The 25,115-nt window shown below is 36.2% G+C and overlaps 1 protein-coding gene across 2 annotated transcripts in view; it reads right to left on the bottom strand.

Moving 5' to 3' along the window:
* USP32 (ubiquitin specific peptidase 32) overlaps window positions 1-25,115 on the bottom strand; it is a 198,299-nt gene that overhangs the window by 50,244 nt on the left and 122,940 nt on the right. For both annotated transcript variants that reach the window (XM_027087307.1, XM_027087306.1), the window contains exons 6-11: window positions 24,656-24,787; window positions 22,911-23,018; window positions 20,957-21,072; window positions 20,299-20,361; window positions 19,012-19,095; window positions 13,380-13,441 (exon numbers count right to left, since the gene is read on the bottom strand). In XM_027087307.1, coding sequence (XP_026943108.1) covers window positions 13,380-13,441; window positions 19,012-19,095; window positions 20,299-20,361; window positions 20,957-21,072; window positions 22,911-23,018; window positions 24,656-24,787 — 565 coding nt within the window. The remainder of the gene's footprint in view (window positions 1-13,379; window positions 13,442-19,011; window positions 19,096-20,298; window positions 20,362-20,956; window positions 21,073-22,910; window positions 23,019-24,655; window positions 24,788-25,115) is intronic.

The following is a 25,115-nucleotide window of genomic DNA, read 5'->3' as shown; positions in this document are numbered from 1 at the left end:
GCTATCTATTTTACGTTTGGTAGTGTACATATGTCCATGCCACTCTCTCACTTCATCACAGCTTACCCTTCCCTCTCCCCATGTCCTCAAGTCCATTCTCTACATTTGCGTCTTTATTCCTGTCCTGCCCCTAGGTTCCTCAGAACCATTTTTTTTGGTTTAGATCCATATATATGTGTTAGCATACGGTATTTGTTTTTCTCTTTCTGACTCACTTCACTCTGTATGACAGTCTCTAGGTCCATCCACCTCATTACAAATAACTCAATTTAATTTCTTTTTATGGCTGAGTAATATTCCATTGTATACGTGTGCCACATCTTCTTTATCCATTCATCTGTCAATGGACACTTAGGTTGCTTCCATCTCCTGGCTATTGTAAATAGTGCTGCAATGAACATTGTGGTACATGACTTTTTTTTTTTTTTTTGCGGTACACGGGCCTCTCACCGTTGTGGCCTCTCCTGTTGCAGAGCACAGGCTCTGGACGGGCAGGGTCAGCGGCCATGGCTCACGGGCCCAGCCGCTCCGCGGCATGTGGGATCTTCCCGGACTGGGGCACGAACCCGTGTCCCTTGCATCAGCAGGCGGACTCTCAACCACTGCACCACCAGGGAAGCCCCATGACTCTTTTTGAATTATGGTTTTCTTAAGGTATATGCCCAGTAGTGGGATTGCTAGGTCATATGGTAGTTCTATTTTTAGTTTTTTAAGGAACCTCCATACTGTTCTCCATAGTGGCTGTATCAATTTACATTCCCACCAACAGTGCTACAATTGTTAATTTTATGCTATGTGAACTTCTCCAAAACATTTTCATACATCCCAACTAAGCAGTTATTTTCTATTACCCTCTTCCCCCAGCCCTTGACAATCACCAATCTGCTTTCTGTACCAATAGATTACCTATTCTGGATATTTCATATATTTCATATAAATCAGGGGGCCCCAACCCCCAGGCCGTGGACCAGTATTGGTCCATGGCCTGTTAGGAACCGGCCACACAGCAGGAGGTGAGTGGCGGGTAAGCGAGCAATGCTTCATCTGCCGCTCCCCATCGCTCGCATTACCGTCTGAACCATCACTCACATTACTGCCTGAAGCACTCTCCCCCCACCCCACCCCCCGAGTCTGTGCAAAAATTGTCTTCCACGAAACCAGCCCCTGGTGCCGAAAAGGTTGGGGACCACGGATATAAATGGAATCATATAATATGTGACCTATTGTGTCTGGCTTCTTCATTTGTGAGGTTCATCCATGATGTAGCATGTATGAGTACATCATTCCTTTTTATGGCTAATATTTCATGGCATAGATATACATTTTGTTTATTCATTCATCTACTGGTTGATATTTGGGCTATTTCCACCTTATGGCTATTGTGAATAGTGCTGATATAAACATTTGGCTACAAGTATTTGAGTGTCTATTTTCAATTGTTTTAGGTATATACCTAGAAGTGGAATTGCTCGATTATGTGGTAATTCCACATTGAAGAAGTACCAACTTATCTTCTAAAGCAGCTACACCATTTTACAATTCTACCAGTGATGCAATGAGGATCCCAAATTCTCCACATCATCAAAAAATTTATTTTCCATTTTAAAAATTAAAAATACCCTAGTAGGTGCAAAGTGGAATTTCATGTGGTTTTGAACTGCAAAATTTCCTTAATGACTAATGTTTTTGAGCATCTTTTCAACTGCTGGATAACCACTTGTATATCAACTCTGAAGAAATGTGTATTCAAGTCCCTTGCCCATTTTAAAATTGAGTTATCTTTTGGTTGGTGAGCTGTAGGAGTTCTTTAAATATTCTACTTACTTGACCCTTGTCAGATCTATGATTTACAAATATTATGTCTCATTCTGTAGGCTTTCTTTTCACTTTCTTGACAATGCCCTTTGATGAACAGTTTTTTAATTTTGATGAAGCCAAATTTATCCATTTTTTTTCTTTGGTTGCTTATGCTTTGGGGGTCATGTATAAGAATTAATTTCAAAATCGAAATCATTCTTGGAGAAATATTTTTGCAGGATATAGAATTCTTGTTTTTTCTTTCAGCACTTTAAATCTTATTGAGGATCCATTGTATGTGATAAGTAGCTTCTCTCTTGCTGCTTTCAAAATTCTGTCCCTGGCTTCTGACAACTTGATGATAATGTCTCTTCATGTGGATCTCTTAGAGTTTAACCCTGCAGTTCAATGAGCTTTTTGAATGTTTAGGTTCTTGTCTTTTATCAAATTTGGTAAGTTTTTTCTTCAAGTATTCTGCCACTTCCTCTCCTCTCCTTCTGGGATTCCCATCACGTGAATGCTTGCTGCTATTTCACAGGTCTCCTAGGCTCTGTTCATCTTCCTTCATTCTTTTTCCTTTCTACCCCTCAGTCTGGGATAGTTCAATTGAACTACCTTTAAATTTGCTGATTCTTTCTTCTATCTACTCAAATCTGGTGGTGAACCTCTCTACTGAATTTTTCATTTTGCTTATTGTACTTTTCAGCTCCAGAATTTGTGCTTGGTTCCTTTTTATACTTTCTCTTTACTGATATTATCTGTTCGTCCATACATCATTCTCCTCGTTATTTTAACCTCTTTGTTCATGGTTTCCAGCAGCTTTCTGAACATATTTAAGATAGTTGATTAAAATCTTTGTCTACAAAGTCCAATGTCTGTGCTCCCTTAGAGACAGTTTCTGTTAATTTCTTTTATGAATGTGCAATGGACTTTCTTGTTTTGCTGCATGGTTCATAATTTTTGTTGAAAACTAGACCTTTTGAATATTATAATGTGGCAACTCTGGAAATCTGATCCTCCCCCCGCCCCCGCTGGTTTTTGTTGCTTGCTATAGTGTTTGTTCAGTGACATTCCTAAACTATTTTTTGTAAAGTCTGTTATATGTTGTCTCTGAAGTCTCTCTTCACTTCACTTGTGTTCAGCTAGTGTTTTGATAGAGATTTCCTTGAATGGCAGGAGCGAGGGGAGAGGGAGAGAAAAGGAATAGTAGGGGGAAAAAAAAGAGGGAGGAGGAGAGGAAGAATAGGGAGGAGGGGATGGAGGAGGGCAGGGTGAGGAGAGGAAGAAGATGAGGAGGAAACAAAAACCACTCCTGTCTTTACAGAATAGCTCTGTGCTGGGGAATTCTTCAATGCTTATCCAGGCTCTTTACAGCTGCCTTAGCCTTCATTTTATACATGCCCTCAATCTAGAGATTAGCCAGAGGTGAAAACATAGGGGTATTCTCAGGTCTATTCTGAGCATGCATCTTGCCACAAGTATGTGCAAGGCTTTCTAAATTTGCTAGTATACATAAGTGTGCTTTCAAATGCTCTAATTTTCCAAGGAAACTCTCTCCAGCTTCTCCTCCTAGACTTTTGGCACTCTGTTGTACAGCTCAACTATAATCTTTTGCCCCAGGTGGTTACGGTTTGTTCATTTGCTTTACAATATTTTTGAGGAATGCCCACTGCTTTTCCAGCCTGGTTAAGTTCTCAGTTAGGCATACCAGAGATGAACTCCTTGTGTCAGTTCTTCAAATAAACCCAGACAGGTTAGAACAAACACACACAAATCTTTGTGAACATGGTGTGCTCTGTTCCATGTGAAACCAAGCACAGGTGCCTAAACCAGGAACATGGGTTGCCATCTTCAAGACTGACAATGAACCAGATAAGGGCAAATATAATTGCCAGAGTTTTCCTATTGCTTTTTCAGTTGGCCTTTTTTTAAAATCCAGCATTTGCTTAGTTGCTATAAACCTTCAACTCTTTTTGAGAGTTCTAACAAAGTTTGTTTTGACAGTTTTTCCTTTATTTTTCGCTGTTTCTGTGGAGAGACAGGCTCTTGGAACTATACCAGTTTCACTGAGTCACTGCTATCATTGTGCTTTTAATTTGCCTTCCCTGAAAATGCATGGGTGTACTAGCCATTCATTCATATATATTTAGTGAAATGCCTATTCAAGCCTTTTGCATATTTTACTTGGATTTAAAAATGTTGTAACACTCACTTATATAACCTGGAAACAAGTCCTTTACTGAATAAATGATATGCAAATATTTTCTCCCAGTCTCTGTGTTAATGGTGTCTCTTGAAACTTGAAAGTTTTTAATTTTGACTATGTCCAATTTATCAAAACAAATTCATTTATGGATTGTGCTTTTGGTGTTATATCTAAGAAATCCTTGGCAATACCAATCACAAAGACTTTCTATTGTTTTTCTCCAGAAGTGTTATAGTTTTAGTTTTTATGTTTAGGTCTATGGGATCCATTTGGACTACATTGTTTTTGCATGGTATAGGTAAGGATCTAAATCTTTTCAAGGTGGATATCCAACTATTCCCACACAATCTGTTGAAAAGACAACCCTTTCTCCATTACATTTTGTTGGCAAATTTGTAGGAAATTAATTGACCAAATATATAAAGGTTTATTTCTAAACTGTCAGTTCAGCTTGATTGACCTGTGTGTCTGTCCATGTGCCAGTACCACACTACCTTGATTAATGCAGCCTTATAGTAAGTTTGAATTCAGGAAGTTCAGGAAGTTCTCCAAGTTGTTTAGGCTAATCTGATTTCTTTGTGTTTCTATATGAAAATTAGGAATATCTTGTCAGTTTCTACAAAAAAGCTAGGATTTTGATTGGTATTGTGTTGAATCTATAAATCAGTTTGGAAGAATTATCTTGACAGTACTGAGTTTTCAAACACATGAACACGGAAAGTCTCTTCATTTACAAAGATTTTAATTTCCCTCAGCCTGGCTTTGTAGTTAGTTTTCAGTGCACAAGTCTCACACTTCTTTTGTTAAATTTGTTTCCTAGGATTTTATTTATTTTGATTCTATTGAGAAAGGAACTAGAGTCTTAATTTTAACTTTACTTTCAAATTATTCAGTGTTAGTAAATAGCAATTCAATTGATTTTTTATATTGGTTTTGTATCCTACAACCTTGTTGAACTAATTATTAATTCTAATAGATTTTCCGTGAATTCTTTAAGAGTTAGAATCTATGTCTGCAAATAGAAACGGTTTTACTTCTTCCTTTATAATCTGGATGACTTTAAAAAATTTATTTATTTAATCTTACCTGATTTCACTGGCTAGAACCTCTAATACAAAGGTGATAGATGTGGTGAGAGCAAGCATCCTTGCCTTTGTCCTGATCTTATGGGAAGTCTTCAGTGTTCCAACCATTAGGTATATCAGTTGTAGGTTTTTCCAGAAATCTTTATCAGGTTAACAAATTTCCACTCCCCAAAGGTTTCTTTGAATGTGCATAGTTGTGTTCCAATAAAACTTTGTTTGTGTACGCTGAGATTAGAGTTTCATTTAATTGTAAAGTGTCCCAAATTATTAATCCCCATTTGATGGTTTTCAAACATTTAAAAATGTAAAGTAACATTTTTAGCTTGCAGGCTGTATAAAAATCAGGTAGCATTCCCAAGTTAGCCAAAGGGCCAGAGTATGAAAACCCATGGCCTAGAATACAGTCTGTCCTAGACTGTATTCCATGTGCACTTGAATATGTATTCTGCTGTTTGCTGGATAGACTGTTCTGTTACTGGGTGCATATATATTTACAATTGTTATATCTTCCTGATGAATTGAAACTTTTATCATTATAAAATGTCTGTCTGTAGTAACATTTTTTTGCATAAAAGCCATTTTAATTGTAATATCAGTATAGCCACTCCAGCTCTCTTATGATTACTATCTGCATGGTTGCATCTTTTTCATCCTTTTATTTTCAATCTATTTGTGTCTTTAAATCTCAAGTACAAATCATCCACAATTTATGATGGGGTTATGGCACGATAAACTCATCATAAGTTGAAAATATCTTAAGTTGAAAATGTATTTAATACACATAATCTGCTGAACATCATAGATTGATTAGTTTCGGCTACCTTAAACGTGCTCAGAACACTTATATTAGCTTACAGTTGAGCAAAATCATCTAACACAAAACCCATTTTATAATTCAGTGTTGAATATCTCATGCAATTTATTGAATATTATACTGGAAGTGAAAAACACAATGGTTGCATTAGTATAGAATGGTTGTAAGTGTACTGGTTGCTTACCCTTGTGATTAAGTGGCGGACTGGAAGCTGCAGCTCACTGCTGTTGCCCAGCATTACAAGAGAGTATTGTACCACATATCAGTAGCTCAGAAAAAGATCAAAATTCAAAATATGGTTTCTACTAAACATGTTATTGCTTTTGAACCATGATAAAGTCAAAAAATCATAACTCAGGGACTGTCTGTAGTTGGATTTAAAAAGATTCAGTCTATCTTTAGCTTTTGATTAGAGCGTTTAATTCATTATTATTTAAGGTAATTATTGGTTTGGATTTATGCCTACTATTTAGTTATTTGTTTTCTATTTATTTCAATTTTTTTTTTTTTTTTTTGCGGTACGTGGGCCTCTCACTGTTGTGGCCTCTCCCGTTGCGGAGCACAGGCTCCGGACGCGCAGGCTCAGCGGCCATGGCTCACGGGCCCAGCCGCTCCGCAGCATGTGGGATCTTCCCAGACCGGGGCACGAACCTGTGTTCCCTGCATCGGCAGGCAGACTCTCAACCACTGCGCCACCAGGGAAGCCCTCAAGTATTTTTATTTGTTCCTCTATTCCTCCTTTACTTCCTTTTTTGCATTAAATAGATATTTTCTAGTATATCACTTTAATTTTTTTTAAGAAACCATATTTTGGGATTATTTTCTTAGTTGCTGCTCTAGAGTTACAATATGGATCTTAACATATTCTACTTCAGATTAACTCTAAATTATTGCAGTGAAATATAGAAACCTTACTCAAATATAGCTCTGCCTCCTACTCTTTTTGTATTATTATTGTCACACATTTTCTGTTACAAAAACAACTTTTAAATCACTATCTCATTAATTTTAAATTAGTAAAAAGAAACAGAAAATATATATTTATACTGTCTTTTATTAACTATGTAATTATGTTTACTGGTGCTCTATATTTCTTTGTGTGGAGTCAAATTACCAAGTGTCTGGTGTCATTTCCTTTCAGCCTGAAGAAGTTTCTTTAGCATTTATCTTAGGACATGTTTACTAGCAACAAATTCAGTATTTATATTTACCTTCATTTATGAAAGATAGTTCTGCTGGATAAAGAATTCTGGATTGACAGTTTTTCCCCTTTCAGCATTTTATTTTATTTTTATTTATTTTTTATTATTTTTATTTTTTGTGGTACGCAGGCCTCTCACTGTTGTGGCCTCTCCCGTTGCAGAGCACAGGCTCCGGGTGCGCAGGCTCAGCGGCCATGGCTCACGGGCCCAGCCGCTCCGCGGCATGTGGGATCTTCCTGGACCGGGGCGCGAACCCGTGTCCCCTGCATTGGCAGGCGGACTCTCAACCACTGCGCCACCAGGGAAGCCCCCTTTCAGCATTTTAAATGCCATCCCACTGGCTACTGACCTCCATCTTTTAAGAACGTCAGCTGTTGACTTGGGGTTGCTGTCTACAAAAGAAGTCATTCTTCTCTTCCTGCTTTGAAGATCCTCTCTTTGCCTATAGCTTTGAACAGTTTGACCATGTGTCTAGATATGAATCTATTTATGTTTCACTTACTTGCAGTTCACTGGAATTCTTGAATTACTGATTTTCAACACATTTTGGAAGGTTCAGCCACTAATTTGTCAAATATTTTTCTCTGCTCTTTTCTCTCTCCCTCCTTTCCTTCTGGAACTTCCATTACGTTTATGTTGGTATACTTATTTCTGGCATTCCATATGTCTCTGAAGTGCTGTTCACTTTTATTTATTCTTTTGTTTCTGTTCTTCATATTCGAAAAATCTATTGGTTTATATTATATTTTGCTGGTTATTTCTCTGTCGGTTCAAATCTGCTGTGAATTTTTGTTTCACTTACTGTACTTTTCAACTCTGGAATTTCTATTGGCTTCTCTTTTAAAATTTCTGTCTCTTTACTGATATTTTGTATTTAAGCAGTCATTGTCATGATACTTTAATTCTTTAAACAAAGCTTACTTTAGTTCTTTGAAAACACTTACATTCAAATACTGCTTTGAAGTCTGCGTACTAAGTCTAACATCAGTGGCCACCTCAGAGACAGTTTCTATCAACTAGTTTTCCCTCCGTATACGGGTCATATTTTCCTATTCTGTTGAATGTCTTGTAATTTTTTGTTATCGAAAATCAGACATATTTGATAATATATTTCAGCAACTCTGGATTCTGACCGCCCCCCCGTGTGTTCTTCCTTGTGACTTCCAGAACTAATTCTGTAGAGTCTGTCTCTTCTGCAAGTATAAGGCTGCTCAGTTTTATTATTATTTTTAAATATTTATTTATTTATTTTATTTTTGGCTGCATTGGGTATTAGTTGTGGCATGCAGGATCTTCGTTTAGGCATGTGGGATCCTCCGCTGTGGCACACGGGCTGCTCCGTGTTGCAGCATGTGGGCTTCTCTCTAGCTGTGGCGCATGGGCTCCAGAACGCATGGACTCTCTAGTTGTGGTGCCTGGGCTCTCTAATTGTGGCCCGTGTGCTCAGTAGTTGTGGCACGCGGGCTTAGTTGCCCCACGGCATGTGGGATCTTAGTTCCCCGACCAGGGATCAAACCCACGTCCCCTGCATTGGAAGGCAGACTTAACCACTGGACCACCAGGGAAGTCCCAGTTTTATTATTATTTCTTATATTTATTTTTAAGCCTGGATTTCTTGGGAAGAGCATAACTTACTTGCCAGCCAATGACTGGTGAGAGGCTGTGCTTAAACATCTGGAGCCACTTGCACCTTTTCTCTGATGGATCTGTGTTCACCATTTGAGAAACACATGCAAAGTTCAGAAAGGTTACAAACCTTCTCTGTGCAAGGGAAGGCTTTTACTTTCTGCATGTGCAAGGATTCCCATTAAACCAGGAATGAATAGACATCTAAGGCTCGCTTTGGTGTCTTCTGAGCTTGCATGTAGTCTTGTATATACTAGCAGCCTTCCAAATCATTTAGAATATGGGGAAGTTTACTCACTATGGTTATCTTGTTCTCTGGATGTCTTTGTTAAAATTTTGACTGGGCTGTCCGTCTGCTGCTTCCCTTAACCAGTACCTCAACCCCAAGCTAGCGATGTTCCCTGATTGTTTGCCACCATGTAATCTCTACTGTTTTTTACAATATTTTTATAAGATTGTTTATATTCTTATTTTTTTTTTGCTTTCATTTTTTAATTGAAGTATAGTCAATTTACAATGTTGTGTTAGTTTTAGATGTACAGCAAAGTGATTCAGATATATATATATATATATATATATATATATATATACACACCTTTCAGATTCTTTTCCATCATAGATTATTACAAGATATCAAATATAGTTCCCTATACAGCAGGCCCTTGTTGTTTATCTATTTTATATACAGTAGTGTGTATATGTTAATCCCAAACTTCTAATTCCACCCCCCACCCCCATTTTTTTTTTACAATTCTCTTGGCCAGGCACTCAGCCCTGCTCTACTGCAAATCAAGTCAGCCCTCTCTGGCCTGCCCTGGTAAAACTATCATGCAGATCTGTTGGATGGGAGGGCATGGGAACAGTCTCAGGTAGAAATACTACAGAATCCCATTATTCTTACCAAGGTTTAGTAGTTTTTCTTGAATAAATGCTTCTCAATTTGTTGAATAACTCTGTTCAGTTTTCAGAGTCCTGAAATGGTTGGCTGACAATTTTGCCCAGTTGCTTTTCGGGGAGAGAATTTGCTGAGATCTTCACTCAGCCATTGCAGAAATCATGATACTGATTTTTAAATTAATTAATTAATTAATTAATTTTTTTTTACTGTTTTGGGTCTTCATTGCTGCGTGTGGGCTTTCTCTGGTTGCAGCGAGCGGGGGCTGCTCTTTGTTGCAGTGCGGTACGGAGGCTTCTCATTACGGTGGCTTCTCTTGTTGCAGAGCAGGGGCTCTAAGCACGTAGGCTCAGTAGTTGTGGCACATGGGTTCTAGAGCACAGGCTCAGTAGTTGTGGCACACGGGCTTAGCTGCTCTGCAGCATGTGGGATCTTCCCAGACCAGGGATTGAACCTGTGTCCCCTGCATTGGCAAGCGGATTCTTAACCACTGCACCACCAGGGAAGTCCATGATACTGATGTTTAAAAAAAGTACTGATTCTTTAAGTTAGCGACAAATATTTCTTTCTTTCTTTTTTTTTTTGAGACAAATATTTCTTTCACTTCATTGCCTATGTAACAACCTGACTCATCCTTTATTTATTTTAAAATATTTATTTATTTATTATTTATTTTAGCTGTGCTGGGTCTTAGTTGCAGCACGTGGGATCTTTAGTTGTAGCAGGCAGACTTCGTAGCTGCGGCATGCGGCTCTTAGTTGTGGCATGCGAACTCTTTAGTTGTGGCATGCGTGCAGGATCTATTTCCCCAATCAGGGATTGAATCCGGGCCTCTTGCATTGGGAGTGTGGAGTTCTACCCACTGGACCACCAAGGAAGTTCCTCATCCTTTACTTTTTATTAAAAAAAAATTTTTTTTTGAAGATCTAGTTCAGTTTATTCAATGATTCATGAATCAGGTAGCATCCCGTCTAGCAACTAGAGGTGTGATTCCCTGACTCATCCATCAAAAACCATCACAGTAAAATGAATTTTTGACGTGAAAAATGGAGGCAAAATAAAACAAAACTCAGAAATCCAAATGAAATAAAAAATTTGGAACCTAGGATTTAAAATTCAGATTTATTGAAAAATACAGAAAGCAGTAGTGTTTTTAATGAAAAAAGTCCTAGACTTGATTCTGCCACCTCCATGTAATTTTAGGTAAGTTCCTCAACTTTTGTGAATCTCAGTTTTCTCTTTTACAAAATGGGATGATGAAATTAATTTCATGCAGTTATTCTGAGGACTAGATGAAATAACCCAAGTGGAAGTATTTTGCAAAGGACAAAGTTTTATAAAAATATAAGATTATCTCAACATTATATTTTTAAATAGGGTTGCTATGAACATTTGCAAAATAATTAAGCCAAGAAATATATATACAGTTTACACAGCATTCTTAATATCTATGCTAAGTCATAATGACTTAAGAAGATATTAGTATAATATGAAATTATATTGCAGTGCTGTCAGAAAAAAAAGCTACTGCAGCTACATAAAAGCCTTTTAGTATTTCCTTACACTATCTCATTTGTACACTTCAATGTATTTTTAATTTTTATTTTACGAGAGTTAAACATTAGAGAAAATCAAGCAACACTGTCAACATCTGTAAACTGTAAATAAGAAGAAGTCTTCTGAGTATGAAAATTAAAAAGACTACACAAGACTACAGTTTTTATGAAAACAACATTTTAAAAAAATGGATTTTGCCTAACCTTCTTTAAGAACTATTTTTAAAAATCCATTTTAAAAACAAAATATATTTACTACTTCAACTAACCTAAATCTCAATTGGCACTGCCTATTTAAATGTGACTATGTAATCTTGTTCTCTGGTGTTCCCAACAACTGTTTCAGTAAAATCTCTTTTATCCATTAGTCCAAAGCCAAAAGAAACTACTAAAAAAGTAGTTATACACACTACTTTAGGAAAAAGTCAAGTGACAAACTATATGTTGAGACTTTATTCTAAAAGCAAAGTTTAGTAGAGATTCAGTCATATTTCTAAAACTTTCTATATAAACATGTAGTATAATAGTAATCCTAAAGCAATGAAAGATACTTAAGGTATTAAAAATTGAATTATAACTATAAAAATATACAGGCTCATTAACCCAGGTATATGACTTCAATAATTCTGCCTAAGTAAATCCCTAATCAAAGGCTTATAGACTTTATTACTAAATTGTTCCAATATACTTATGTTAAAGAAAAATAGAGATAAAATTAGGGGATGAATAGGACCTATTAGCCAATCATTTAAATTATAAGAGGATTTTATTGATAAATACAAGTGTCATTTTATATTATCTGCAGTGGAAATGTAAGCAGAAAGTAAAACTATATTTCAGAATACTCTCATTTTTGTAAAAAATTTACAAATTCCATCAGAGGTATATACGTATGTGCATATGTGATAGAGTGTCAATAGTGCAACCATCAACAAAATGAAAAGGCAGCCTATAAAATGGGAGCAAATATTTGCAAACCACATATTTGATAAGGGGTTAATATCCAAAATATACAAAGAACTCATATAATTCACTAGCAAAAAACCAAAACAATCCAATTAAAAAAATGGGCAAAGAAAAAAAAAATGGGCAACGGACCTGAATAGACATTTTTCTAAAGAAAACATACTAATGGCCAATGGCTACATGAAAAGGTGCTCAACATCACTAAAAATGAGGGAAATACAAATCAAAACCACAATGAGATATCATCTCACATCTTTTAGGATGGCTATTATAAAAAAGATAAGAGATAACAAATGCTGGCAAGGATGTAGAGAAAAGAAACCCTTGTACATTGTTGGTGGGAATGTAAACTGATACAGCCATCACGGAAAACAGTGTGGAGGTTTCTCAGGAAATTAAAAATGGAACTACCATATGATCCAGCAATCCCACTCCCGGGTATATATCCAAAGGAAACGAAATCATTATCTTGAGGAGACAGCTCTATTCCCAAGTTCATTGCAGTATTATTCACACTAGCCAAGGTATGGAAACAATCTTAAGTGTCCCAAAACGGATGAATGGATAAAGAAAATGTGGTGTTTTTATATATATAAAATGGAATTTTATTCAGCCTTAAAAGAGAAGGAAATCATGTCATTTACAAAAACATGGATGAAGCTGGAGGGCATTAAGCTAGGTGAAATAAGCCAGACAGAGAAAGACAAATACTGCATGATATAAAAAAAAAAAAAGTCAAATTCAGAAACTGAAGAGGAAAGTGGCTGCCAGGGGCTGGGAGAAACAGAGGTCGGTAAAAAGGTACAAATTTCCATTATAAGATATATAAGGTCTTCAAATCCAATGTGATATAGTTGATAACAATCTATTATATAAATGAAACCTGCTAAGACAGCAGAACTTAAATGTTCTCACCCCCACCCCCAAAAGGTAAATAAATATGTGAGCTGATGATGATGGTGTGTTAATTAACTCAATGGGTGGAATCCTTTCATAATGTATACAATATATCAAGTCACCACATTGTACACTTTAAATATCTTAACCCAATCCCTTGGTTAGGAAGTTATTTTAACAAAAAATTTCATTATGTAACTGTTTTGGAGAAACAAAGTGCTATTGCAATGATAACGTTAAAATGGGACATGCTGTTACTCAGTAACAATATATTTCAGGTGTCAGAAATTTCAACTATATAATGAAAAATGTACAGATTGAAACTACAAACTTACCTAATAATTTGTCCTTCCTCTTCTGGAGTAGCTGGTCTTAACCCCAGAACTATGTGACATACCTAGAGATAAAAGTGGTAAATTAAACTTCTTTGGTGCCAATGACTGGACTATAGACTATTTCACATTCTCTGTATGAGATCCATATTCTAGATGGGAATCTAAATCAGCAATAGCTTTCAATTGATGAATTATCAATGATCCACTTAAGCAAATCTGAACTTTAAACTTAAATTTTCTGTTCTGTTGTTTCTTTTTAAACAAACCATTGCAATGGAAGGCAATTTCCAAATCTCTGCGTGATAAAAAAGAGACAGAGAGAGAGAGAGAGAGACAGAGACAGAGACAGAGAAAGGAAGAAAGGAAGAAAAGGAGAAAGAAAGGAAGAAACTACTTTTCAGAATATTTCATTAACACTATATATCTTAATTATCTCACATAGAGAATATTACTTCCTTTCCTGAAATCTGAAGAGTATACCATGGCACCTGGGCAGAGAGGTGAAGGGGAGATGAAAAGGACACGGAAAATGAAGGATAATGGTGGCATTTCAATTTGAACAACTCTAAGAAAAACATTATTGCCACTAGTGCTAAATATGCTTTTTTTTTTTTTTTTTTTTTTGTGGTACGCGGGCCTCTCACTGTTGTGGCCTCTCCCATTGCGGAGCACAGGCTCTGGACGCGCAGGCTCAGCAGCCATGGCTCATGGGCCCAGCCGTTCCGCGGAATGTGGGATCTTCCCAGACCAGGGCACGAACCCGTGTCCCCTGCAACAGCAGGCGGACTCTCAACCACTGCGCCACCAGGGAAGCCCTAAATATGCTTTTTAAGGCTCATTTTCTCCTCAACTTATTTGCCTTCTCTAAATATCATCACAAAAGATATGATTTTCCCCCCAACATTTAACATGAAAATTTTCAAAAATACAGAAAAGTTGAAAGAATTTTACACTGAACACCTCATTCCCATCACCTAAGTCTAACATTAACATTTTTATTATACTTAATCTATTCATCCCTCAATTCATCATCTTAATTTTTACATGCATTTCAAGTAAATTATAGCTATTAGTACAGCTCCCTGTAAATACATCAGCATGCCTGTTTATAGTTTTGTTTACATTTTGAGGTACAATTAACAGTACACAAATTAGGTTTACAAGATTCAGGCATGTATCAGTAGTTCATTCTTTTTTATTGCTGAGTAACAGTCCACTGTTTGACAATACCATTTTATCCATTCTCCTACTGATGCATACTTGGGCTTTGGGTTTTGTTTTTTTTTTAAATTTATTTTTGGCTGCGTTGTGTCTTCGTTGCTGCGCGCGGGCTTTCTCTAGTTGTGGTGAGCGTGGGCTACTCTTGGTTTCGGTGCGCAGGCTTCTCATTGTGGTGGCTTCTCTTGTTGCAGAGCACGGGATCTAGGGCGTGCAGGTTTCAGTAGTTATGGCACATGGGCTCAGTAGTTGTCGCTCGTGGGCTCTAGAGCACAGGCTCAGTAGTTGTGGTGCACGGGCTTAGTGGCTCCGCGGCATGTGGGATCTTCCTGGACGAGGACTCAAACCCGTGTCTCCTGCATTGGCAGGTGGATTCTTAACCACTGCGCCACGAGGGAAGCACAGGTATCTGGGTTTTTGTAAGCAAACTTAATGAAAAGGAAATATAATATACATGCTTAAAAGTGAACAATATTTTAAAAAGATTTTTTAATTGAAGTATAGCTGATTTACAATATTGTGTTAGTTTCACATGTACAGCAAAGTGTTAAAAGTGAACAAATCTTAAGTGTACAGTTTATTGACTTTTCACAAAGTAAACACACCTATGTAACCTTCATCCAGTCAAGAAACAGAACATTGCTACCTCTCCCAAAGTTCCACTTTGAGTTCTTTCCCAGACACCACTGTACCCCTTTAATGTGTTCACTCTACTAAATTCTACCACCATGGATTGGTTTTGTCTGCTTTTGAATTTTCTGGTCCAGTATTTTCCACTCAAAATTATGTAAGATTCATCCATGTGGTTGTGTGTAGCACCAGTATATTTATTTTTATTGTTTTAAAGTAAACCATATGTATGCATGTGTCACCATTTCTGTTTATGTATTTATTGTTGATAGGTACTCGGGTCATTTTCTGTTTGGGGCTGTAACAAAAAATGCTTATAAGAACTTATTCTATGTTTCTTGGTGCTCAGATATACAAGTTTCTGTAGGGTACATACATGGGGTAGATTTGCTGAGTCACAGAGTATACATAAAAACAGCCAAACAATTTCCAAAATACTTGTAAGAATTTATATTCCTACTGGCAATGTGTAAGAGTTCCAGTTTCTTGCTATCCTCAACAATGCTTCATATCACCTCAAAGCTAACCATTCTAATGGATGTCTAATGGTACTCCAAGAGTGATTTTAAAATATATTTCCATTATGACTAAAGAAGTTAGCCCCCTTTCATAATTATTAGCTATTTGGATATTCTCGTTTGTGAAGCACCTGTTCAAGTTTTTGTACACTTTGATATTGAGCTTCTGCCTTTTTTTCATTGATTTTTGCTCTTTGTATGCCCTATATACAAGTCTTTTGTTGGATACAGATAAAGCAAATATATTCTTATCTTTTCATTTTTTTTTTTTGGCCACACCACGTGGCATGGGGAATCCTAGTTCCCCAACCAGAGATCGAACCCGTGTCCCCTGCATTGGAAGCGTGGCATCGTAACCACTGGACCATCAGGGAAGTCCCTCTTTTCATTTTCTTAATGGTATCTCTTGATAAAAAGAATTCTTAATTTTACTGAAGTCCAACTTAAAACTTTTCTTTATGCTTAGTGCTCTCTGGAAGTATTTTGGCTGCATTGGGTCTTCATTGCTGCATGCGTCCTGTTTAAGAACTCTTTGCCACCTCAAAGTCATTAAAATATCTCCTATATTATTTTCTAGACATTTTATTGTTTACCGTTCAAATTTATTAGATTTATAATCTACCTAAATTACTTTTCATGTATTATAATGGGGTGGGAATAATGAGGCATGTTTTCACCATATGAATACTAATTAATTCAGTACCACTTACTGAAAAGACCACCCCTTTGCATCTGCAATGCAATGTCTTCTTTGTTATAAATCAAGTGATCACACCTATGTAGGTCTGTTTAAGAACTCTCAATACTGTTCCACTGGTTTGTCTAACTTTATGCAGATATCACATTGTCTTAATACTGTTATTTATTTTTTTTTTTTGCGGTACGCGGGCCTCTCACTGTTGTGGCCTCTCCCGTTGCGGAGCACAGGCTCTGGACGCGCAGGTTCAGCAGCCATGGCTCACAGGCCCAGCCGCGCCGTGGCATGTAGGATCCTCCCAGACCAGGGCACGAACCCGTGTCCCCTGCATCGGCAGGTGGACTCTCAACCACTGCGCCACCAGGGAAGCCCAATACTGTTATTTTATAACAAGTTCTAATATCTGGTAATACAAGTCCACTGTTCTTTAATATCACCTTTGCTATTTTTATTTTTGACCCTTCATACTTCTCTGTGTATTTAGAATCAGCTTGTCAAGTTCTGCAAAAACACAATGACAACAATGAACTTTTTGGGATTCTGATTGTGAGTGCACAAATCTTTAAATCAACTGAAGGGGAATTGACATCATTAAAGTATTGAGCCTTCCAATCCATAAATACGGATTACCTCCCTCTGTATCGGTTTTTTTTTATTACTGCTGTAACAAATTATCACAAAATTTGCAGCTTAAAACAGCACAAATTCATTATCTTACTGTTATGTAGGTCAAAAGTAAGGCATGGATCTCACTAGGCTAAAAATTAAGACGGCAACAGGGCTGTCTGTATTCCTTTCCAGAGGTCAAAGGAAGAATATGCTTCCTTGCCTTTTCCAGCTTCTAGAGTTCACCCACATTCCTTTGCTCGCGGCCCCTTCCTCTTTCTTCAAAGCTAGCCACTTGCACCTCTCTCACTCTTCTTCCAACGTCATTTCTTTCTCTCTGACCACAGTTGAGAAAGATTTTCCACTTTTAAGGACTCATGTGATTAGAGTGGACCCATCTGAATAATACAGGCCAATCTCCCCATCTCAGAGTCCTTAAACTCATACATCTGCAAAATCCCCTTTGCCATGTAAAATAACATATTCACAGGTTCCAAGGATTAGGGCATGGATATTGGTGGGGGTGGGGGTAGGCTGAGTTATTCTGCTTACCACATTATTTAACATTTGATACTTTCTGACAAATGTATAAGATAGAAGATCCTGCTCATGTTTAGCATGCTTCCTCTGCAAAATATTGGGCACTGAGTTTATTAAAAAGGATTGAAAATAAAGTATTACCACAGGAATGGTTTACTAATTCTACTGATACTTATGTTACACTTAAATACTCAGGCAAGAGTGGGATCTTGGCAAATAAAATAAGAGCATAATTCAAGCTTTTATCACTGAACTTACCAGCTAACTCTATTTTAAGACACAGATAGAAAATAAAACTAATTAGCATAACAGTCTGCTTACTCATATATTAAGTGAACATAAAGTTTACTTAAGTGGTCAAAATGTTTGTATAACTAATTATGACTTAAAGTAGTTGAGAATATTATTTTAAATGAGATAAAAAAATAGCTGATCAATTTTCGTATTACCAAGCAAGTCATTTCTGTTTATAGTAGTGATTTATATTATTTTTGTACATTTTTTATTTTACAAAGCCATCAACTTAAATCCCTGCTGAAAACTGATAGTGGAGCAGCTGAGTGATTTATATGGATATTATAGGCTTATCAGATTGCATATGCTTTAAATATACATTAATTAGTCATTAGCTATAAGGAAGAGTTCAATTTCCATGTATTCTAACATCGTTGTGTCACAGACAAGTTACTCTTTATTTGCAATGGAAGATCATGATACAAAGATACTAAACCTTTCTGACTTTCACAGGGATGCTTTTACAAGGAAAGGAAAATATAATAAGGAGAATCTAAAATATCACTATTAAATCAACAAATATTTATAAAGAACCATGAAAAATGGGAAACCATAAGTTATTTTTTTTAATTGGAGCAAGAGAAGTATTTTAACTGGGAAAACAGTTAAAATATGGCTGCTCACTCCTAGCAGCTATTCTTTCCTCCTTCTCCTTCAATCTTTTTTGGACCTTCTAAAGAATTAGAAAAAAAAACAGAACTGAGAAACAGTCTTGCATCTAAGATAATCTCCTAACTGGGAAGATTGTATATTTTGTGAAAAATTTACAGCTGCCTACTTATGATCCATCTCTCTGTTCACACAGCCTTACTTGTTAGGAGGGGCCTTTAAACAAGACAACAATGAAGAAAAATAGCAAATTATTCTCTATGTGTTTACATTCTCCTCTGTCATTACTTGTAAGATAAACATAATCAGCTCTATTCTACCCTCCTATCGTCTCATGACTTTGAGAAACTTCAGTGGGCACTCATGCTCTCTCACCATCCTTCAGGTCGTGTATGGGATAATGTAGTTCTTTTTATAATATATGGTTTTGTAGCCTAGTTGTAATAACTATTACATATGGAAAAGATGCAGAACTACTGGTACCACTGTCCTCTGTACCTGTCATTTACCTTAAACATACCTGGAAAAGTAGATTCAAAAATTCATTGGCAAGAACATTTTTCACACTCCAGATTTGATAGTCTTCTAGAGTAAGATGGCCCATCTGAAAGAGAAACAGTATTTTAAAAGATCTCATTTTTTATACTATTTGAATAAAATCTGGTTTATTAAACTTCTAATTGTCATATGTCTGAAAGAAAACCAATAATTTAAGGTAGATGCTATGTGTTCATCTGAGAAGTAGGCCAGCTAGGATAAGTTTAAAAGTAACCAAATTTTGTTGAAATAGTCAATGGCAATGAGGACAATTTATCCCCAACAATCTTCTTCCTCCAATAAGACCTGGGAAATAACTCACAGTATCTTCTGGTTCAAAGGTCACTTACGGAACCCACAAAAGGCCCTGAGTAGGGAAAATGAAGCATTTGCTAATTTTGAAAGCATTTTTGCAGACTCTTTGGATTATGCCCTTTGATCCTAACAATTTTCTAAGACCTTCTTAGAAATATCTGGTAATTTTATCAGAATTCTTAGAGATTTAAAAGAATTTAATAAATATAAAAAATGAGTATCTACATTACATTTCCCCAAAATACAATTTAACATTACTCTTATAAGTTGAGTAAAGCAATATTTTCTTGGTGTCAAAGTGTACCAAAAATTACATTTTCATACAGAAGGCAAAATATATATAAGCTATTGATTACATGCTTATTCTGGCTGCCATTAAAGAACTCAGAAGAGATCTTTACCAATATTACTTTTTAAATTTTGTAAAAGAACATATGTACCACCCAGACTGAGATAAAAGGTCATTTCCATCATCCCAAATATCCTTATGGTCCTCCCCAGTTAAATCACTCATCCCCGAAATCACTGTTGTAACACCTGTTACCATTTTTAAGTTTTGCGTCTGTTCTCGAACTTCATATAAATGGAATCATACAATATGTGTTCTTTTTTTCTGTGCATTCTTTCACTCAGTATAAGGCTAGCCCTACCATAACTTATTAAAATGGGAGAAATAAAGATTATAAATGATGGCAACGGCTGTGTCTACTTAATTTTTATAAAATGCCTAGCTTATAAAATATAATAAATGTTTTTATGTATATAACACTTAATGGAGTTGTTTAAAGATGGAATGGGCTATCTTTAGAGACAACTTGGAGGTGTTGTAACAACAGATCCAAATAAGCACTTGGTGGGGATGAGGTAGAAGAGATTTAAATATATATATAAACTATATAAACCAATTCAGAGTACAAGGTATTTTTAGAAAAGGATTAGTCCCAGCGAGACTCACCTTTGTGGTGTCATGTGCATTCAATATGCCTTCTACAATGTCAGATAGATCCATGTGTAATTCCTTTAAAAACAGAAACCCAAAGAAGTAATTAGAAAAGAGTAGATATCATCTTTATTAGTCAGTGACTAAGGTATACGACATTTTGGTCAAGTTTTTTTTTTTTTTTTTTTGCGGTACCCGGGCCTCTCACTGTTGTGGCCTCTCCCGTTGCGGAGCACAGGCTCTGGACGCGCAGGCTCAGCGGCCATGGCTCACAGGCCCAGCCACTCCGCGGCATGTGGGATCTTCCCGGACAAGGGCACGAACCCGTGTGCCCTGCATCGGCAGGCGGATTCCCAACCACTGCGCCACCAGGGAAGCCCAGGTCAAGTATTTTTTTAAATTACCATTAATAGATTGTTACACTTGCTTTAAAAAATTAAGCCAATTTCCCTCTGGTTTCATTTTTACTTTACACAATACATTCAGTTTATGAAATTTTCTAAGGCAAATTCTTTTTCCAATTTTGTACCTTCAGCTATGGATATTTTGAGTAGCATAATATAGCAACTAGAGGTAATAACAAATCCCTTTCTCTTGATCTCTTTTTAAAATTTTCACTCCATTTTCCTGTTGGAAATTTACATGCAACAAGATGTATACAACCAGAATTTACCGGGATGTCATCGGTGCGGTTGTCCTTCCAGACCTCTAAGAGTGCAACCACCATGTCTCTCAGTTCAACCCTGGAGAGAACTCCATCACGGTCAACATCAAACACCTTGAAGCAAACTAAACAAAAGAAACTCTTATGAAGTATTCTGAAGTACAATACGTTTTACTGGAAGCTGCCTTAGTAAAATTACTTAGTTTCTTAAGCAAGTATATTCTGGATTAAGTCTGCTTATCTGGAGCAGACTATGTCATTAAAGTCCTCTGAACTTGTAGGACTTCCTGCACATACTTGCTAAGTCTCTCTATCTACATCATTAGCCAGGTTGGAGAACCCTATCCTTCCCCCAAATCTAGAGTTAAATTCCTTGCAAACTGAAAAATAAGAGCCAAATTACTGTACAATACCTTACAGATTTTGAGGAGGTAATTCAAGCCTTTAAATTAATTTGTACTATTTAAAACTGATCACTTCAGAGTTGATTCTCACAATGTTGAAAATGTTCCATCTACATTAAGAATCAACAATAACAAGGTGGTACAGTTGGCCCTCTGTATCCACAGGTTCCACATTTGCAGATTCAAACAACCACAGATCGAAAATATATAAAAATTAAGAAAAAAATTTTCCATAAAGTCCCCAAGAGCAAAACTTGAATTTGCCACACTGGCAACTATTTACATAGCATCTACATTGTATTTACAACTATTTACATTGTATTAGGTATTATAAGTAACCTAGAGATGATTTAAACTACACAAGATGTGCATAGGTTATATGCAAATACTATGCCATTTTATACAAGGACTTGAGTATACATGGATTTTGGTATCCGAGGAGGTCCCAGAACCAATCCCCAGCAGATACTGAGGGATAACTGTATAAAGATTTTGCCTCTCCAATGTAATTAAGGCACACTCATTTTTTGCCAAAGAACAATTTTAACTCTTCAATTCTTTGTTTATATACAACAGACTAAGAATTAGAAATAGCAGCACTTTGCTAATTAACATCAAATGAATCACTCTAGTTTATTAACTTCCACTAGCAAAAAAGAAATTAAAATTTTTTTAAGGCAATAATAAACCTCAATTGAAAAGCAAAGATTTTGGCCTCTTTATTTAATATTTGAACTTTAATGGGAACAAATAATCTATCGTAAAGCCAGGTTGGAATAATGGTATACCATATCAGGGAAGAAAAAAGGAATATACATTTTTTAGATTACATACTTATCTATTTCATATACTCCCATAATAATTATGCTATTAAATCAATGGAGTGCATCACAGCACATTACTGAAGAATATCAAATAACAAGTAGCATACCCCACATAGGCAACATTTGTGAAGCTGTATTTTAGAAAGACACAGAGATAATGACACTTGTAAATATATTAGAATTAGGTTCCAATTAAATGTTGGAACCTAAACTGTTGCATTTTCTCAAATATAGTTAAGATTTATTAATTCAATATGCTTATAAATTACACTATAACATTTTAGTTAGGCTTAAAAGACCATTTTAGTATTTAATAAAACTGTGTTTTGATCATAAATTTCACTTTGCTAATAAAATACTAATGTATTCAAGTGACAGAAAATAAGTTATACTTCCACTCATGCAAGACACAAAATTCTCTATAGACTACCAGAAAATATTTTCTAAATGCTTAACATTTTCAAATACATCATGACTGATGTAGTTCATTTATCATGAGCTGCACATTCATCTGGAAAAATCAACCCCGTTACTAATGACAAATCCCAAATCACTCCACAGAAAATAGGTGACTGAATCCTTACAGCGACCTCAGTAAAAGCTCAACATGAGACTGCTATTTGCCAGAGTAATGAAAATTCAAGCCTCAATCCACAGATGATTTTTATATGAATGAATGCTGATTTTTTTCGCTGTATAGTTTGCAAATTTTGTGATAGTGTTTAACACACTTACATTTTTGTCTTTCAGCCAGGGGTCCTCTGCAACAGGCTGATAACCCACAGGATATCTCCTTAAAATCTATGTGATTGTCACGATTTTCATCAAAAGCATTAAACAAACCTGTAAAATAGGAAGACAATGTAAATCACAACAAACAAACTTCCTAATGGTAATAAGGACATGTTTATGAAAGGAGGCATGACTCCCATAAACTGACTGAATTAAAAAAAAAAAAGTTTATCAGTAGTTCCCATTGTCCTAGGAAGTATTTCTCTTTTTCCTGGTATAATTATAAAACTTAACTTTCTAGCAGAAAATACATTACTATCATTTAGTATTTGGTTTTGTTTGCCTGCCTGTCTCTATTTTATATCAATTCCTATAGCTCAAAATGACTTTAGCTGTAAAAAATAAAAATCAGTTTAAAAAATCAAGAACTGAAAAAAAATGTCAGAGACCACAATTATCCTTATTTGGAAAGACTAAGAAGAAAAAGGAAAAAAGAAGAAAAGTTGAACTGCATATCAAAGATATACTGTGTTGTTATTAATAAGCTCCATTAAGCTCTTTCATGAAGCAAAGAAAAATAACACACTATATTACCAAAGAAAGAAATTCTGTACTGCAGTCTTCTTTGTATTACTTAATATTTATAAATATTTTAAAATTCAGAAATAAAAGGGAATTTATAATATAATCCTGTGGTTTTCAAACCTTTTGTAAAAAATAGAAATGGAATAATTTTGTTTTCAAATAAAATGACTTATCACTCTCCAATTCTAGAAAGGTAAAAACACAACTGCACCTTTGAAGTAGGTACAAGCCCTATCTGTTCTGGCTCCCCAAACAGGTATTTCTGAAATACACTGGGAATGTGAAGAATACAGATTGTCTGTAAGACTCTACTTCTGTGCCCTCAGTTTAAAGAGTAGAAAATCAAAGCTAGAAGTAGTTACATGACTTGCCAAAAGTTAGAAAAGTTTAAAAAGGTCTGAACCAGAAGCAGAACCCAAGTATTCAGATTCCAAATATGGTTTTTGTGATATCACCAACAACTACCCTTTGCATTACTAACTTTTTTTTTTTTTAAGTTATAGCAATGAAAAGTTTAGGGCTAAGTGGGGAGCATAGAGATGGTCCAGTCCAGTGGTTTCTTAATCTTTTTGGGGCAGGGGAGGGAGGGAGGGATAGAACAGTGGAACCTTCTTCCTTTTTTTTTGGTGCCACGCCACACGGCTTGCAGGATCTTAGTTCCCCAACCAGAGACTGAACCCGGGCCCTCAGCAGTGAAAGTGCAGAGTCCTAACCACTGGACTGCCAGGTAATTCCCCAGTGGAACTTTCTTATGTAAAATAAAAACAGTGGAGGCTCTTGCGGTGAGGGAACAGGTGGGGCTATGTGTGGAAACCTAGAGCTTTGCCTGCTCAGTGGCCACCTCCCTAATCCCTGCACCAGATGCTGAGGCACCTCACTGGAGTACTGTTTTGTAACCACTGTCTCGGTCAAAATGTTTTATATATATGAGAATGTACAGGTGAGAGAGCAAAACTGACTTATGCAAGGCTACATAGGTAGAATAGGAAGCTCAAGACTATAATTCCCAATTTAGTTTTTTTTCCCACTGAACTACACTATTTGCAAGAAACTTGCAAACTTGTAACATTATAGCCTTTTAGAGTTAAGATGTATTGGTTAGAAATAAAAGATGGTCTTATGTGTGTTTAGCAAGGAACACTGTAGAAATAGAATGTTCCTACCTTCACTTAGAGATGGACGAATTGGTGGTGAAACCAATGGGCCAAACGTCTCTAAATCAAATCGTCCAGTTCGGGATTGAGCCTTCAGCAACCAATAGCGTTTCTCCAGATCAATGATGTCTGATTCCTCCACTGAGAGTCAAATGAAACAAGATTATAAAACCTCAGGCTTCTCTTCTGGGCAGTTAGTTTATCCTGATAATGTAACTTCTAAGGATATATTTTAATTTCCCAGTTAAATTGCTAAAAATTACCTAAAACAAAACTCTGAAAGACAAATACATTAATATTTAAAATGGAATGAAAATTAAATTCAAATTAACATATAAGAAGCTTTAAAATGGAAAAAAATTTTTTTTGCAGTTCCCCATTTAAATCCAATATGTAAAACAGGAAACAACTGAGACCTTTATGGCTTCCCACACCATTTTTCTTTTTTTTTTTTTTTTTTTTTTTTTTG

The sequence above is a fragment of the Aethalodelphis obliquidens genome, unplaced genomic scaffold (assembly GCF_003676395.1).
Source record: "Aethalodelphis obliquidens isolate GAN/ISIS:26980383/991018 unplaced genomic scaffold, ASM367639v1 scaffold58, whole genome shotgun sequence".
Classification (NCBI taxonomy): Eukaryota; Metazoa; Chordata; class Mammalia; order Artiodactyla; family Delphinidae; genus Aethalodelphis; species Aethalodelphis obliquidens.
Note: the sequence above shows the minus strand (reverse complement) of the source record. Positions and strands in the feature narration are given on the sequence as shown.